The sequence below is a fragment of the Eurypyga helias genome, unplaced genomic scaffold (genome assembly GCF_000690775.1).
Source record: "Eurypyga helias isolate BGI_N326 unplaced genomic scaffold, ASM69077v1 scaffold48588, whole genome shotgun sequence".
Lineage (NCBI taxonomy): Eukaryota > Metazoa > Chordata > Aves > Eurypygiformes > Eurypygidae > Eurypyga > Eurypyga helias.
The window spans coordinates 1-17,687 of record NW_010268506.1 but is presented as its reverse complement, the minus strand read 5'-3'; the positions used below and the strand labels follow the sequence as shown (position 1 = coordinate 17,687).

The 17,687-nt window shown below is 56.1% G+C and overlaps 1 protein-coding gene across 1 annotated transcript; it reads left to right on the top strand.

Annotated features, from left to right (window-relative positions):
• Nucleotides 1-278: 278 nt before the first annotated feature.
• CARD10 (caspase recruitment domain family, member 10) lies at nucleotides 279-13,400 on the top strand (the record flags this gene model as incomplete). The annotated part of the gene is made up of 20 exons (XM_010157752.1): nucleotides 279-497; nucleotides 882-1,019; nucleotides 1,342-1,667; nucleotides 3,246-3,428; nucleotides 3,769-3,924; nucleotides 4,052-4,177; nucleotides 4,352-4,546; nucleotides 4,643-4,789; nucleotides 5,556-5,671; nucleotides 5,908-5,948; nucleotides 6,604-6,724; nucleotides 7,207-7,387; nucleotides 8,193-8,316; nucleotides 8,668-8,908; nucleotides 9,191-9,260; nucleotides 9,570-9,669; nucleotides 10,130-10,288; nucleotides 12,084-12,205; nucleotides 12,831-12,946; nucleotides 13,193-13,400. Coding segments are annotated over 20 exons (3,089 nt in total), but the record flags the coding sequence as incomplete, so codon positions are not given.
• Between the last annotated feature and the right edge of the window lie 4,287 nt (nucleotides 13,401-17,687).

The window sequence follows — 17,687 nt, the reverse complement described above, 5'->3', positions numbered from 1 at the left end:
TTCTGTGATTCTGTGATTCTACTGTATAGCTCCTAACTGCTTTATGCACCACTGCCTTCTGCCTCCTGCATATCTAAGGCCCTGGGTGGGCACTCAAGATGCTGCTGGACCGATTTCTATGTAAAATGACTTCTGATGTATCTTGAGTCCCATCTGAGAGACTACCAAATCATTCGCAGGATCATACTTGGACTCATGTTCTCCCGTGCCTATTTACACCTTTTACCCTGTGCTCCTCCATCATTCTTCAGACCTTCTCTTTCCTTTTATCCTCCCAGCCCTGGAGAATGCCCCTCTCCAAGCCTGCAGCCTCTCGGAGCAGGAGGAGGAAGAAGACAGCATCTGGGAGAAGATTGAAAGTGCACGGCACCAGCTGACCCGCTCCCTGAACCCTGCGAAGCTCACCCCGTACCTGCGCCAGTGCCGCGTCATAGATGAACAGGATGAGGAGGAGGTGCTGAATTCATGCCGATTCCCTTGCAAAAGCAACCAGACAGGTGGGAGAAAGTGCAAACTTGGACTTAGATGGGCTTGGTTTGTGGGGGACAACCTGGTTTTGACACGCAGTGGGTGCTACCCAGCGTGTGGTGTTGTGGGGTCCTGGTCCCTCCCGCTGTACTGCTACCCCTGAGATGCTCTGCAGCCGCTGTTCCCTGAGCTGCTCTGCAGCCAGACCTCCCTCTCATCCTCGGTGGGCCTCCCCCATGGCTGCACACACACCAGGACACTGCTCCCACCCCATTCCCTCCTCGAGCCATTCCTGGTCTTGTGGATGGAAGCGGAACTGGTGGAGAAGCTATTTCATGTCCTGAAGCTGGTTTACGCTGTTTTCTCTCTGGTCTGCAGGGAATTCATCCAGGCTCTTTTATCTCTTCTTCCAGGTTACCTGATGGACATCCTCCGGCGCCGTGGGAAGCGAGGCTACGAAGCCTTCCTGGAATCTTTAGAATTTTACTACCCAGAGCACTACACTCGGCTAACGGGGAGGGAGCCAGCCCAGCGCTGCTCTATGATCCTGGGTAGGGGCAGGTGCTTTGTATCCCCCTTTGGCTGCTGCTCGCCTGGGAAGGGCCAGAAATCTGTGGATGTGCATGTATAAAGCCCTGGTTCACGCTACCTGTGTGCGAGGAACCCCAATAGCTCCGTGCTCTGGATGTGGGAGGGGGCCATATGTATGTGTGTGATGGACCGTTGTGCCATAAGCCTGAGGACAGGAAGGGCTGCAAACCCACAAGGGAGCTTGGCACCCCTTGATGGAAAACAGGGAGTTGCATTATTTTTTGGGGGGTTACCCCTGTCTCAGCAGCCAGGAACTGATTCTCCTTGGTCTCTCCCCCCTAGATGAGGAAGGCCCCGAGGGACTAACTCAGTTCCTGATGATGGAGGTGAAGAAGGTGAGGGCTCAGCGGAAGGAGCACCTCCTGAAGGAGCACCAGCTCCAGGTGAAAAACCAGGCATTGGAGCAAGAGCAGGCACGGCTGGAGCAGCAGCTGCAGGAGCTCCTGAAGGTGCAGGAGCGTTACCAGCGGCTGAGAGAGGAGTGGGACTCCAACAGCGTGGAGCTGCTGAGGCTGAAGGACGAGAACTACATGATGGCCATGCGCTACGCGCAGCTCTGCGAGGAGAAGAACACGGCCGTGCTGCGGAGTCGGGACCTGCAGCTGGTGGTACGGCCCCAGGGAGCGCGAGGGTGGGTGGCGGAAGGCAGGGGTGGAGTGACGGCCAAGAGGGATGCACATGGATGTCCATGCATGGTGGACATCCGCACGTGTGAAAGAGCTGATGGCAGGTGGGACATGTGTCGGGGCACGTGCCCCTGTTGTTGGAGGGGAAAGATGTCCTGTGGAGCGGCTGAGTTGTGGGCACGGCGCAGGGGGCTCGCGGGGGTGTATCACCAGCTCCTGCCACAGCACATACATCACCAGGAGGAACCAGAACCGACTCCTCAGTGGAGCTGTCAGGGCGATGCCTTCTGTGGCATCTCTTGGCTCTCAGCCTGGCTGTTGGAACCGCAAGATGCCCTGTCTGCTCCTGCATGTACTTGCTGCCCCGCGCTGCCTGACCCGCTGCTCTGTCAAACTGCGTGTTTGTATTTACTCCTTCCCCAGGAAAGGGCTTGCCTTTCCTTCTTTCTGGTGAGGGTGGAGGCTGTGCAGCCACCTGCACACGGGGTGCTGGGTGTGTGCCTGCTGCCTGGAGCTGCCCGGCCCTCCCGCTCGTAGGACCGTTTTGACCCAGACTGCGTATCACCCCCCGCTCTGCTCCCCACTGCCTCTTGGTCTCTCTCGTGGTGTTTGGGAGACTCATGCTGCATACCTGAAGGAATTTGTGACGCTGCGCTCCAGCTGCCAAGCTCTCAGCTCCAGCAAACACGCACCCACTTCCTGCCTGGGCAAGAACAGCCCTACCTTGAACCTATTAGTAACTCGGTTTTCTCAGTGCTCTGCTGCCTCCCGGCATTGCCCCCACCAGTCTGGGCCTGGATCCTTTGAGCAGCCCTGCAGTTACCTTTCATTCCTCATCCCGCTCTGCCAGCCCCGGGATCCTCCCCTACCTTTCATCCGCTTTTCTTGCCAATGCCAGCTCTCCTGGGCCCCCTCCGCGCAGGGAGGCGAATGGCTTGCCGTGCCTGTGGGGTGGAGGAATCCTGGAAGCAGGGTGAGTCACCAGGTCCCTGCCTGCCTTCTCCTGGCTCCACGTCCAGAAGTGGCCAGTCTCCAAAAGCCATGCTAGGTCTTACGGACAGATTTCAGAAGTAATCCTGTTCCCAACTCTCTACTTGGCAATTCTGGCAGTGCTGCTTAGTGCTCCATGGCTTTGATAAGGTTTCCTCTGCCCTGTTTGCTTTGAGCCTTACTTGGCTGTGAAACTCTGGTTCCCTGATCAGCTTCATCAGTCGTTACAGGTCTGCGATGACCTCTTTTACTCCTCAGAGTAACTGACCTCCCATGTCTCCGTGACATGTTGGCGGAGGAGTGTGAGAGCAGGCCAGGGTGTGATGAAGAACCTGCGGTACCCTGCAGTCTCCAGCGGCTTGAGCTTCAAACGCTTCCCAGGCCAGAGGTGACCTCCCTGTGCCAGATAGCCTCCAGTGGATTTTTCTGCTGCGGATTTTTCTCAGCTCTTCTAGGAGCCAGGAAGTCTTTGAGATACTCACTGCTGGCCTGGCTCCACCCAAAGGCAAGGCCAGCTGCCCTGAGGATACCTCAAGGTGTGTCAGACCATGTTTCTTCCTTGGGTTGCAGGTGGACCAGCTGAAATGCAAAGTGACCGGTCTGGAGGAGGAGTGTAGCCTGCTGCGGAAACAGGCGTCTGCGCAGCCTCAGCGAGATGTGGAGGAGCGGGGCCACCCCGACGCCGTGTCCGAGCTGTGGGCTGAGAACCAGCGGCTCACGGCATCGCTGCAGGAGCTGCAGGGCATGCTGCAGGTACCTGGCGGGGTGTCACCTCCTTTCCTGGGCATCCCCAGTCCTGATGATAGGGGCACTGGAAAGAAAGGAGAAATCACTGTCCTGGGCTGGCTGTCCCTTCCTCTGAGCATATTGTTTGGCTGCGGCAGCTGCCCTGCCGTTGCTTCAGGGTTTGGGTAGTAATAACAGGTCCCTGTTTCCAGCTCTGTGACTCTTGGATGTGCTTACAAGTGTGACTTTGGAGCACACAGTAGATTAATGCAGAACAGTGATGGCAGTTGTGCCAGTCTGCCTGTCACTGCCCTGGTCTGGTGGTCCCTTGCTGCTCGTGCAGTGATGGTACCCTCTCACCTCCTAGACACCAGGTGAGGGCCCAGTGCCAGGCTCTGAGCAGATCCTGCTGGACATCCTGGAGCACGACTGGAAGGAAGCCCAAGATGACCGTCAGGATCTCTGCCAGAAACTCAATTCCCTGCAGAACGAGCTGCAGTGGGCCGAAGAGCTGAGGGATAAGGTAAAGCATCTGTCACTGCCCCCATCCCTGCACACAGAGCAGGGCCTGGAAGAGAGGGGAGGGAGGGGGTGGGAAGCCACAGCAGTCGCTTCTGGGAGGGCTAATGCTCGCTGCTCGCTGTTGTCAGTACCTCCAGGAGGTGGAAGATCTGCAGCTGAAATACCGGACGCTGCAGAAGGACTGTGATCTCTACAAGCATCGGATGAACACCATGCTGCTGCAGCTAGAGGAGATCGAAAAAGAGCGGGACCAGGTGAACTGCCCTCCCCTCCTGGCTCTCCATCCCCCAGCAGGACCAGGGCTCTTGTCTCTGCTCTGGGTAACCCCTCCTTCCCCAGTGGATCTTCTCCATCCATGCTGGGATGGGAAGTGGGGATTAGTAGTGCTGTCCTCTGCGTTTTCTCACTCTTAGCCTGGCTGCTTGCAGGCAATCCAGAGCCGCGATGGGGTGCAGCTACAATACTCCCAGAGCTTGATTGAGAAGGACCAGTACCGCAAGCGCGTGCGGGCCTTGGAGGAGGAGAGGGATGAGCTCCTGAGCAAGCTGAGCCAGGTGGAAGGGCTGAAAAGCACACTGGAGGCACAGCTCCAGCGGTGCCAAGGCAGCCGCAGCCTGGGCAAGGTGAGGGTGGCTGGGAAGAAGGGGGAACAGAGGAGGTAGAGGGTCAGGGCTGGTTTCTGGGGGAAGCAATAGGATGATGAGTCCCTTCTCTCCCAGATGTGCAGCTCTTCCTACTCCCTCTGCTCCAACCTCAGCAGCACCTGGAGCCTTGTTGACAACCCTTCTGGCTTTACGACTGGACTTGGGGATGCGCTGGGGGTTTCTGCTATCCCGTTCCCAGGGGATTCGGCCATTCAGAGCATGGTGAGCGCTTGACTGTGAGAGCCTGACCCTCAGCTGAAGGCAGCGGGGACACACACTGCTCAAGAAGGGCACAGAGACATCGGAGCAGGGTCGTTGCGGGGCTGTGACTTGGTGGAAGGCTGGGGCATGGGGCGGTGTGTACGGTGGGAGCAGATCCCGGGTGCAGAGCTTTGTGATCTCCATGTCTGACAAACCAGCCAAAGCTGCACTGAAGTGTGCAGCGCTCAGCTGGGTGGGAAAGAGCGGGAAGCAGAGCTCTCTTCTTGCCATATGGCACCTGAGATATCAACAGCCTCATGTAAGATGTTATCCTTCCCAAAAAGCTGCTTAATCCACATATGCTGGTGGAGAGATCCTAGCTGGTTTGAATCATGTAGCAGCATCGTATTGTTTTTAAGGGAGTCAGGTTTTTTGACTTTTTGAACTCTTGTCCAAGAGCACCCTAAAATGGGCAGTCCCGCAGGTTACTCTCACCTCTGGGTGTGCGATGGACTAAATGAGATGTAAGGATAAGGTTGGATTCCCTTCAGCTGCTACTACTCCCATAGCTTGTACGTTGCAAAAAGACGAGGATGCAGTGTCATGCGTCTCCATCCGTGCTCCCTCCTTGGGAAAACAAGGTGCCCCTGGGTGTTTGGAGCAATGTGGATGATCCCTGAAGAGGCATGTGGTACCCGAGGAGCTGTTTGCAACCTAGACCTAAGGGAGGGGGGAGGTAGTGCTCAGTGTTGGTGTTAGCAGGCCTCTCTCTCTGACTCTGCCCAAGGACGTGACTCCCGACAGCGAGAAGGACATCAACCGCCTTTCCACCTTCCCCTTCCCCCCTTGCATCGGCTCCATCCTCCGTCGGCAGCGAGAGGATAGGTGCATGCCTCACAAAAGGTGATTGCCAGGGGCTGCTTGAGTCTGTGTCTCCTCAGGGGAGCTTGTGGGGGCTGGGAAGATTGGGCTGGCAGGGGAGCGGGGGGACTGAGGGTGGGAATGCTGGCTGGGAGCTGCGTGCTGGCTGGAGGGAGCTTCTGAGGAGTGGGGGCTGTGGGGATGGGGTTGAGAACGGGAGGTAAACAGGTTTTGGAAAAGCTGCTCGCTCACAGCTCCCCTTCGTGTCTCCTTTGTAGCTTGTCCTGTGGCTCCTTTAGCAGCATTGAAGATGCAACAGGTACCAGGGTGGGGGCTTTTCCCGAGGGGCTTAGCTAGAAAGAAGTGGTGGCTGTGGGGAGAAGGGTTGGACAACTGACCCTCCCTCACACCTTTGGCTGGTGCAGCTCACTGCGAGGGCTCTGCCCCCATAGCAGGGTGCTGTGGACCCCCACATCCCTGCCCCCCTCCATTGCCATGCCAGGCACAGCTGCTTTCCCCCTGCAGAGCAGGCATCTCTTCACATCAGCGCTGTTTAATTCACGGAGAGCTGCACTGATGGAAAACTTGATGTGGAGTTGGGGGAGTAGGTAACCCTATGCCCTGGGGTGTTACTAGTTCTGGGGGACGGGTTGTAGAGCTCCTGGAATGGAGCTCCTGGTACTGGCAGGTCCTGGAGTGGGTGCTGGTGGTTGATCTCCAGGCATGTCCAGGTGGCTATGCTGCTGCTGCCTTCTGACCAAAATGCTGATGGAGCCAAGATTTGCTTGTTCTCAGGAGGCACGGGCAACCCTTTCCAGGAGGGTGACCATTCAAAGCCTCCCTGCAGACTCAGATTCCCAGTCACATACTAGAAAATACCCAGGAGGGGGGTGACAGGCCCTTGGTGACGTGAACTCCTTGCAGCACTCGGAGAGGTGATGTGCCCTCTCTCTCCCTCTTGCTCTCTTTCCTAGGCAGTGGTTTTGCTAGTGCCTCGCTTGGGGCCTTCTCCTCTTCTTCCAGCAGCACCTATGCCAGGGTGAAGTCAGAGATCTGCTTGTCCATGCTTCCCAGCCGCGAGGAGATCACCAGGAGGTGACTGCTGCTCTCTGAGCGAGGCGCTCTGCGATGGCTGCTTTGGGGGGACGTTTTGTGGGGCTGGGGTACCACGCTTGGCAGACCCTTCCTTTCTGCCTGCCCCCCAGTGGGCTCTTTCTCACTAGTGTGAGAGGAGAAAAATGCAGATCCTATAGTCCTTGTTTCCTAGCAGGATGCCTTTTTTTTGTGCCGTCTCATTTGTTAGGGCAGGGGTGGGGTGTTGCCCTGGGCTGGGCATGCATCTCTGTAGTTGGAGACAGGACCGTGGGAGCCCAGCTTGGCTTTGGTGCTGGGGATGGTGGGATAGAAGGAGTTGTGGGGCTTCGTAAGCTCTGTACATGAGGCCGTGAATCATGAGCTCTGCACCGCACGGCGCTTGGTACAAGAAACACCCTGTAACAGGGCACAAGGCAGAGGGGACTGGTTCTTAGAGGAGGCAGCAAACTTGAGTTGCTGGACTTGGTGTTTCTCCTTGCCAGGTCACTGGTGGTACAGCTCACGAGCATGGGTCACTCCAGCAAGCCCTCACCTCAAGAGAAGAGGCTTGGAGCAGACATATCCATACTTGGAGGGAACAGGACAGGGATTTACGTCCAGTGGGTCAAGCCAGGCTCGCAAGTTGAGGATGCAGGACTCAGGGAAGGGTGCCGGCTCATTGAGGTGAGTGTGGGAAAGGGATCGCTCTGTGGGTTTGCAAGGCACCTGGGATGATGCAAGGAGTGTGGAGTGATCCTCAGTGCAAGCTGGCCTCTACCCAGCTTGAAATCCACTTCCATTTCTCGGGACTGCTCCTTGCCTAGAGCTTTGTGCAGCACGAACAGCCGTCCAGGTCTGACAGCACTTGAGTGTACCTGGGCATATAAAAATGCTGAGGCCTTCTGAAACGCTTCCTTCAGCTGCTGGGGGTGGAGGGTAGAAACAAAAAGGAGTCAGGCAGACTAGTACAGCAGTGTGGCTCTGTGTCCCTGGAGTTGTCTGTCACCTTGTAGTATCGCAGAGCAGTTTGCATCCTGCCCATTGCAGAGCGATCAGTTCGGGAGTGAAATTTCTCAGACCTTCGTGACCCTCCTGAGCTGCAGAGAATAATTGCTCTGAAGAAAGCTCCAGGAGGGAGGGAAGGGTATTTGTTTTGGCAAGAATGACACCACTTGAAATACAGCTACACTACTTGAATTAATATCCCACCTGTAACTGAAAATAAACCAGCTCTCCCCGGCTCCCACACGCGTGCGTGCACACGCGTGCGCTTTCGCAGCAGCCCGGCATCCAGTCTGGGTGGTGGCTGGCAGCAGGTATTTCAGAGGCAGAGGGGGGAACCAGAGGCAGACTGAGGATGCTTTGTCCTCAGGGAGAGCTGTCCTTGGGGCTGCCTCGCTCGGTAACATCTCTTGTGTGCCTCTGGTGGGTGAGGTGGGGGAGCCTGCTCTTCCAGCCCCTAGGTCTAATGGCATCGGGTCATTGCTAGCTGAGGGTGCCGTTGCTGAAGGAGGAGGTGCTTTCCTTGGAGAACTGCACGCGGGAGGTCGCCTACCTGAGCCTGCTGCATTGGGATGAGCCCTCCAGTCTTGTCTTTCAGCTGGATCTGGAAGGTAAGGCCCTGGCAGCTGGGTCCCCGTTGTGCCTGAGTTCTCTGCTCCCTTTCCAGACCCTCCACCTGGCCCTGGAGGTAAATCTCAGTTGCTTTCTCTCCTCTCCTCTTTGGTCCTAGGCCACCATGTGTGACACAGGGGTTGGCCGTAGCTCCGGTATCTTTCCCTGTCTGGTGTGACATGTGCATCCTCTGAGTTACAGGATGGAGGTACAGACCTTCTGTCTGTTTGCCTCCTCTGTACCCCCTCCGCCCCAATCTGTAGCATCACAGCTGTGCTGGGGACTTGCCTATCTTGTTGGGGACAGTTGTCTCCTGTGTCTCCACTGGTGACCTGTATCTCCTGCTTCAGGATACCAGCCTCTGCGGGAAGCCCTGGAAGAAGGGAGGAAGTTTTCAGGAGACTCGTTCTATGTACGCACCAACCTGTCTCTCCTGGAGCCGTCAGACCCCTACGCGCTGTGCGTCAAGTGTCGGGAGATCCTCCACGTCACGGACACCATGCACAAAGGGCGACTGGAGTGGTACTGTTCCCGTGTCGATCCCTTGACCATGCGGGACCTGGACAAGGGGACGGTGCCCAACTACAGCAGGTAACCAGGGTGAGGAAGAAGGCAAGGGGGTATCTGGGGTACCTGCCCCATTTCTCTGTGGTGAGTGTCCCTTAGGAGTCCTGTTGGCTGCAGAGTGGCCTCTTGATAGTGTGGGCTGCCCAAACCTTGTATGGGAGGAAAATGCAGTCATGTTTGAGTGCCCTTGAGAGACTGGGAGGTTGAGGGAGGGCTCTGATGTTTGGGGGTTGGTGAAGAGTCACAGCAGACTACGGTTCCCGGGGCCTCTAAAGTTGCTTGAGTGCAACCTCTCTGTCTTTTCAGGGCTCACCAGCTTTTGAAGACCCAGGAGAAGGGCCAGATGCCTGGGCAGCACAGAGGCCACAGAAATAATGTAAGCCAAAGAAGCCAGAAATGAGAGCTGTGTGTCTACAGCCACTTTGGCACTCAGTCTGCCCCACTATTGGTAAACCAGCGTGTACAGACGTGGCAGCTGGGTTAGCCAGCAGAGCAGGGGTTTATAGCTCAGGCAGTGTTACTGCTCTGTGGCTGCTTTCCTACCACTTCCCAGACTGAATCTGATGGGTGGCAGACCTGGTACTATGCTTTTTGTATGTGTGCTCCGTCCCGGTTGCAGCCAGCTCCGTGGGTGTGTGTGAAATGGTCTAAGCTGTCAGCCTTATCACCCTCACTTTCTCCTCAGCTGAAGAAACGGGCCTTGGACCAGCTGCGCCTGGTGAAATCCAAACCACAGAGGAGCCCAGAACAGCCCCCTCAGCAGCTGTGGCTGGACCCCTGCTCAGGTGAGCTGTTACCCCTGCACCTGCCCCATCACACTTGGAGACCCACTCATCCCCTGTGGGCGCTGAAGGCACCTTGGCATCTGGAATGCCTCTGTCTCTTTGCCCAGGATCCCTCTTATAACCCTGCTAATGGGATTTTGGGAAGCCCATGCTCCTTTTCCTAGATTTTATGGAGCTTTCCATTGCTTCTGTGGTTCTTGAGGTCACCTAACTTTTTGTGGAGAATAAATTGGTGTGTAACTCAGAATGGATGAGGGGGGCTACAGCTAGGGTATCTGCCTGTGGGTGAGTGCTATAACCGGGGCAGGATCTCTCCTTGCACATAGGATGGTTGGTCGGTGCCTCCGTGAGTCCGGATGAGGGGATTGTACAGGAAGAATAGGATGGTCTGTGGACTGGTGGCAGCCTCGTCTTCCGTGTTCTCACCTTTGGCTTTCTCTTCTTCATTCCTGTCTCCCAGACCGGGATATGAGCCTGAAGCCTTACAGCCTGGTGCGCCCTGTGGTGGTCAAGACACCCCGTCCCGTGGTGCTGTCACCTAACTGTATTGCACCGCGGCTCATCCGGAACCTGCTGGACCTGCCCACCTCTCGCCTGGACTTCCACGTGTGCCCAGCCGGTAGGCAGCAGCGAGCAGCTCACATGCCCGAGGCTGGCTGGGGAGCCTGTGGCTCAGTGAGGCAGAGTACACAAGTCTCCTGCTTCCCAGGGCTGCTTTCCTTTTTACCTCCTGCCACTTCTTAGCCATGTGGTGGAAAGCCAAGGTGTTGCTCAATGATGTCACTTCTGCAGAGGCCTTGGTCAGTCCAATTCAGAGAAGAGGTGCTCTTAGTCCTGGAAGTATGAGATGTGGTCTCATGGGACTCTTGGAGAGGGCCTGAGGTATCTCTTCAGTGGCTGAGTGTGGGGGTCTCCCAGTCTTCCCAGGCAATACCCATTGACAGGTCACCTTTTTGGGTTGGGTACCTTCAAGGTATTCCCCCCTATTTTTAACCGTGTCCTATCCCTTTGGCCCACAGGGAAGCCAGCCCTCCCTTCTGGTTTCCTGGGCATGGGGATCCTCTCTCTTCCCTTCAGTGGGTGGCGGTGGCATTGCCTTGCTGCTCTGGGTGGCTCTTTCCAAAGATTAAATCCCTGGCTGAGGTGGGAACTGCAGGTTGGCTTCATACCACCTCTTTCTCCCCAGGAATGAGGCTGGCCCACCACTACAGAGGTTGCTGGGGAATGGGCTTTTGTCCCATAGGAAACTTTTGCAGATGACAACTCCTTTCTCCCTTCCTCCCCCCTTCTCCATCTCTATCCTTTGCCCTTGTCTAGGGTTGTCCCTTTGCCAACTGCAGGACTGAAAAATGAGTCAGTATATTTTCTGGGGGGTGGTGATGGAAGTAGTGAAAAATCTCTGGTTTGCTGAAGGATGGCTCTGCTAATTTTGGCCTTTGGGGTCCTTACTCGAGTGACTTGTCATCCATATATCCTGTCCTACTGAGCCCTCTGCAGGGTCCTCCTCACATTGCATGGGGACACGCTTCGAGGCCGTGACTGCGGCTGGGGACTTTAAACCGAGGGCAAAAACTCTGTCTCCCCTGTCAGTTCTAACCTGTTGTGAGGGAAGGAAGGTGATCCGGGAGCCCCCAGCCATTTCTCTTTGCTGCCTGTATTTTCCCTTGGAGAACTCCCCAGCCAGGGCAGAGTTAGTGTAAGCCAGCCCAGCTTCTGCAGGACACTGCTGCTCCCAGAGGAAACATGGCTTTGTGGGATCCAGCTCTACCTGGGAATTACCTGTGCTGCCAGGCAGAGGTAGCAGAGGATTCCCAGCCAGCCTGGGGTGTGGGAGAGCTGGAACATGCTCTGGACCCAATTCCAAACATCCTTCTGCCTCCAAGCAGGGGGAGGTGGCCCAGGTTGCCACTGACAAAAGGGGGTTCAGCTCGCTCCTCATCTTCTTCCCACTCTCCCACAGCAAGATGTACCCTCCCCTTGCTTCCTTGGCCCTGCCGCTCACTGGAGCCACCTATGAGCCCGTGCAGCTCACACACCCCGCAGAAAACCTGACTGGCAAAATAAAGGGATCATTTTTGGGCCATATTCTGTGACGGAGGGGGTGGGACAGTGGGGCAGTCAGGAAGGGGGTGTCGGGGCTGTGAGCTGGTTTGGGGTGCTGCAGTACTGTAACACGAGGGCTGCTCTTGCCCTGCAAGGTGTCTTCAGCTGTGATATCTTGCTTGTTCTGTACGCGGAAAGCTGCAGGGGATCCATGCCAACATGTAATGTCGTATAATTAGCCTCACTCTCCAGAATCCATAAACAGATAAGCATCAGCGCGGCAGCAAACGTGCGGGATCCAAGGGAGAAAGTGCATGCAGAAGGGAGAAGGGGCTGACGTCTGCCTTTTCCTATCTCCTCTTGGCTCACAGAGAAGCTGGCAGATGGGGATCCCGGTGCTACCCACGCTCAGGACAACCCTGTGTCTAGAGTTGCCCCCCAGGACCGGAGGGAAAGTGGGCAAATCCGCATGATCCGGGAGGCGATGGAAAAGGTGCGGAGCTGTTTGGTGTGGGGCGAGAGGGTCAGGATGGGACACCCCTCTCAGATTGGAGGAGAGGAGGGGGCAGCCAAGCGGGGGAAGGAGGGCGGTGTGGTGATGGGGAAGGAGCTGCTTGTTTGGGGGCTGTGTAGTGTTATTTGAGGGCGGTTTAGGTCCAGGTGCTGTGGGGCTGTGGAGCAGCAGACACGCTGAGCCTCTGTTGAGCTCAGGTGAAAGAAATGGCAACTGGGAATTCATGGGGGAAGTGGTGGGAAATGCCATGCCCAGAAGTGACCTCCCTGCTCTCACATTCCTCATCTTTGCCGAAGTGGCAACAGCTCTGCTTAGGGCAGACAGAGAAATGTGGGGCTGTGGGTGACAAATGTGAAGATGATCTGTGGCTGAGCAAGGGGTCTGTTGGGCCCTTGGGTTGGGTTGGCGGTGATGGATTGTGTGACCCTGCTCTTTAATTCTCCCCTTCCCTCTTGGCCCTGTCCGTAAATCCCACATTTAATGGAATTACTATTGGAAAAGCAATGATATTTCACAGTATGGGGTTTGATTTAATGTAACTGTCAGGGGCTGGGGTTATTTTTTCTTCATTTAAATCAGTAAATCTGTTCAATTTCCCTTCCAGAATAAACACTGCCTGCTAGAGCTGGGAGTTCAGAGTGTGAGGGATCTAATTAAAAGTGAAATATACCCCATCGTTATCCATGTCGAGGTCACAGAGAAGAATGTTAGAGGACTCAGGTAAGAAAAGACGGAGTGGCATGGATGAAGGGTATCGCAGGAGGAGAGGGAAGCCCTTGTCCCTGTTCAGAGGGAGAAACATGGACTGGGATGGGAGCATTAGTTGTGTGTGTTGGGGCTGGCCGCTGTGTGGGGAAAAAGGGCAGGAGAAATAGCTTTGTGTGTGTGTGAGGGGGAGTTCGTGGGTGTTTTTGCCAACCCGTCTCTCTGTGCTGAGGGTAACGCTTGTCCCCGTGTTTTCCCCAGGAGCTTGCTGGGGAAGGCAGGCCAGCGGGACGCGGAGGTGCTGAAGGTGTGCCGTGGTGCAGAGCAGGCTCTCCACACTCTGCCCTGCTCCTGGGCCCGCGTGGAGCCCCACGCCTGGAGCCACACTGAGGAACTGCCCAAGGTGGTTCGGGGGTGCATCTTCCAGGAGCAAACCCGCCCACTGTGGATCGAGGAGGGCAACGACTGAGCTGGGTGTAGCAGAGCGGGCGCTCCCAGCTACCGTCACCAGGAGATGTTCTCGGAGGTCCCTGCCTCCCTAGGCTCCTCCAGGTAGCATGTCCTTCCTCCCTGAGGGGATGCCAGCAGCAAAGGCCCCCAGGGGTAGCCTTTCTGGGTCCACTTGAGGCCAGCAAGAGCCGGGGAGTAACACATGTTCCCTCCCTGGCCTGAGCTTTCTGTATTGTTTTGGAGAGACACCTTCCACCACCATGGTGGAAACCACCCTCGTGGGCTGTTCCTCATCACCTTGGGCTGCCCTTATCTCTGGTACGTGATCAGATTGGGAATGTAAGGGAGCTGTGTGGGATCAGGCTGTGTAGGAGCATCTCTCACACCCTGTTGAAGCCCTTCTTCCATCACCTCCATCTCCCTTGCCCTGCAGCACCGTGTGCTCCGCGTCCCCTCTTCTCCTGTCTACCTCGCCTCCAGCCCCACAGCTCAGGGACCGTGGCTCATGTGCCAAATCCCTGCTGCGGCTGGAGTGACACTAAGTTTGCAACAACGCCTCGTTTTATAGGAGCTGTACTCTTTATTGCTTGTAAATTATTAATGGAGCCTTTTATTGGCACACCACATATAAAGAGAATTAAATACCATTCATAATGGGAATGGGTGGCAGGCCATGGGCTTGTGTGTGACTGGGAAGGTTCGGGTGATGCAGGATGGGGTATTTTTCTCCTCCTTCAGCTGGGACCCAACTGCCCAGCCCTCCAGGGGAAGGAGGGAGCACTGCTTGTGCTGTTGTAGGGGAGCAAGAGGTGTGGGGAGAGGACAGGTCGAGCATGCCACAGACTTAGCTCCCTCCCATTTCTACTTGCCCCTTGTTTTTCAGTCCCTTGCCTCTCCCTAGTGCTGATGTTAGCCAGGTTGTTCTGGGAAAGCCAGGGAAAAGCTCACTTGTGTCTGGCTGAGGTCCTTAGAGCTTCACATCCCTCCATGCCCTCATTATCATGAAGTGACAAGCCAGCTACCTTGTCCTTCTGGGGGACAACAATATAACTGGGCGCAGCCACACTGCCAGAAAAGTTGGGATCCTCTTTCCCCTCGGCTGGGGACTGTTCTCACCCTGACATGGGGCCGAGTGCAGGTTCAGACTCTGGCAGATGGAAGATGGAGGGTTTGGGTAGCAGCAGCCATGCTTACCCACCCTAGCACAGTCCTGATTCCTAACCATTTGCTGTTACCAGCCCTGCTGTGGGAAAGGGATGCCAGGATACCTGTGCCACGGGGAGGTGGTGGTTGTGGTCATAGAGGGTGTTTCCTGGGGCATGCAAGAGGAAGATGGGGTTTGTGGTTCTGGGAGGCTCGTGGGGCACGAGGCCAGGCAGAGGGCTGAGCCCATTGCTCCTGGGGTCAATAGGACATGATAAGCAACCAGCCCCAGAGGGTCAAGTCCTCTCTGTGTCCTCCTCGCCCCTGTGATTAGGGCGCTGCTAGTGCCATGCACTTTTGAAGCTCTGAGCAAAGATTAACTTGCTCATCTTCACGGGTCCCCTGTGAGGTGTTATTTCAGGCTCTAAACCAGTTGCCTGTGTCTTTTATGAGGACGAAAGTGAAGGGGGGGAGGAAAGAGAAACGAAAAGATTTTAACCTGCAGTCACTCAAATGTAGAGCAAAGTCCCAGATCTGCCCTGGAGCGATGCAGCTCTGCTCCCAGGGAAAGGGGAACTGGTGTAACACACGGCTCCAGATGAAAACTCCCAGGTGACATCCACTCCGGGGGATGCAGCCCAAGCATCCCAGCACAGCCAGCCCCCTGGGAGGGTGCTTGCCCTGCAGGCAAACAAAGTGGGACTCTTGTTGAGTTGATGAGAAGACAAGTCCCAAAGCGAGCTCTCCTCCACCCCGGAATGGATTTGGAGATTAGAGCCCGCATCTTTGCAGGGAAAAAAGTAGAGTACCTGGGGAAAACACTCTGCATGAGGCACACTGACTCCGGGCTTGACAAACCCTCCTGCTGCTGCTGGCACTAGGAACCATCCCCAGCTTTATGACCTAGGCTGAGTGGCCTTAAGAGCAAGCCCCCCCTATTTTGGGTAGTCAGGCTGTGCTCCCAACTTGGCGCTTGCTAGCCTCCCCCCCAGCAAAGAGAGGTGCCCCAGCACCTCCCTAGGCCATCGGTGCTGTCAGCAGGAGGGAAAGGGAGGCAAAGGAAGGTTGCTGGGAGGCAGGCTGGCAGTACCCGGCTCTCCGAGCACCAGGCGGCACTGCCTTGCCAGCTCCCAGGCTTCTTCCAGGCCCTCTCTCTCCGTCTTCTCTCCCCTGAGGCTTTCATAATCCAGCTTTAACTAGTTCTGCACATGGGTGAGAAGCAGGGTAGCGAGCTGCAAGGCAAACATGAATGACCTCCACTGCTGCCCTGCATACCCCTGCCCACCTTCTTTGTACCCCTGGGGGGGTGGCTGCCTGCTTGGAGGAGTGAGTCACGGGTTAGGTAACCGGCAGAATGCAATTAGCAGCCCTGGGCACCAATTACCAGCTGTAACAGCCTTGTGCAAGCCCCTGTAACGGGTCACCCAGAGCAAGATTTCTCCCTCCGGGTAAGGGAGTGGCACGGCGGTGTGTGTGTCACCCTGGGAAGTTGGCAGCCCCTTTCCATGCCATCCCCCTGCACCAGCAGGATGGGGTCTCTGTCCCATGGGTCAGCCAGCCCCATCCCAGGGTGAGATTGGGCACCAAATGGCACCCCCATCCCTCGGACCCCAGAAGAAAGAGATGTCTTGCAGCACAGGAGCAGGCTGTGCTCACCTCCAGCACTGGGTATGTTTTGGTTTGTACGCGGTTGGGTCTGTTCTGCTGCCCAGCACCTGGTCTCTACGAGGTAGCTTTGAATCGTATTTTGGGGACATCTCTAGGGATTCTCGGCCTATGTCCCCCTTTCCATCCCAGACAATCTCCAGCTAGGAGGTGCTGCAGGATGCCTGGGAGCCACGGAAGCTGCCTTTACAGCTGCCTGGGGCTGCTGGGGTATGGCTGAAGCACTGGGAGACATTAATTTCTGGTTCAGGAGCCGTGGCTAGCCGTGGGAGCAATCCCAGTAGTTATCACAGGGGCATCAGATCAGTCATACCAGCTTCAATTCCCTCCAGTAATACAAAGCCTAAAGGTGACTGATTCCCCCTCTGCCCCAAATCAGCCTAAGCAAGCATTGCTATTCAAAGGGATCTAAAAATAAAACCTGCAGGGACCCTCCAACGGGGTATAGGAGATGCTCTGGAGATGTTCTTGCTTCAGGGGAGGGCTTAGGAGTCCTGGAGACTTGGAGAAATAGACGAAAGAGAGAAGTGGATTCAGTAGTTTCTTCCTTACAAAAGAAAAAAGTTGTGGGCAGGGACAGGGCTGGGGTGAACATGTGTGTATGCGAGTCCTGGGGAAACAGCAGATGGGTTTAGCCCTGCAGGGAGGTCTTCCCTGTGTACTTGGAAAGTGTCTTTGTCTGGACACGCAGTGGGAGTGTGGAACAGAGGGACCCTCATCCCTACACTGACCCCTTTTTCTAAGGTCCCGTGACCTGACATGTGCACGGGGGGGGCCTTTGCCACATGAAGCCATATCCCCACCACATTTCCCCTGGGGCCCCGTCTTATTACTTTTTATTTTTTGGTATGCTCAGATTGGATGCCCACAGCTTGCAGCTCCCTAAGGATCCGCTCTGATTTCAGCAGCTTATGTAGAGCACTATCATCCCGCTGTCCCCACGCTCGCTGCCACAGGGAAGCTGGGGTGGGGGTGCGGGTATCGTCCCCTTCCTGGGCTGGTTGCCTCTCTGCACCCCCCCGGCTGCTCGGTAAAGTGGCTTGGAGGGAGCGTGAAGGGCACCTCTGTGGTCATCCACCCCGTATCCAACTGAACCAGCAACAGCATGCAGGAATCTGTGGTGCTGACCCCAAAATTTTCTGTCTGCAGTGGTCTTTGTCTTGGGCCCTCCCCAAGACCCTCTCATGCCTTTTGAGGGTCTGTGATACTCCTGTCCCTGGGGAGACCCTTCTCCAGGCAGGACTTGCTCAGCTACCCTCTCCTCCTTGCCCGGGGAAGGGGAAAAGGCCATCATCTCTGTATTGGGTTTGCACAGCAAGGTTTTGGTAGCGCGGGGCCTTCTGCGAGAAGCAGCAGTTTTTTTTTAGGCGGCCCCCCACCGCTGGCCAAAGCTGTGCCCATCCGCGATGGTGGTAGGGCCTCTGGGATAACATCCCAGGGGGAAAAATCCTGTGAAACTGCAGCTGGAGAGAGTATGTGAGAGAGAGAACTCTGCAGA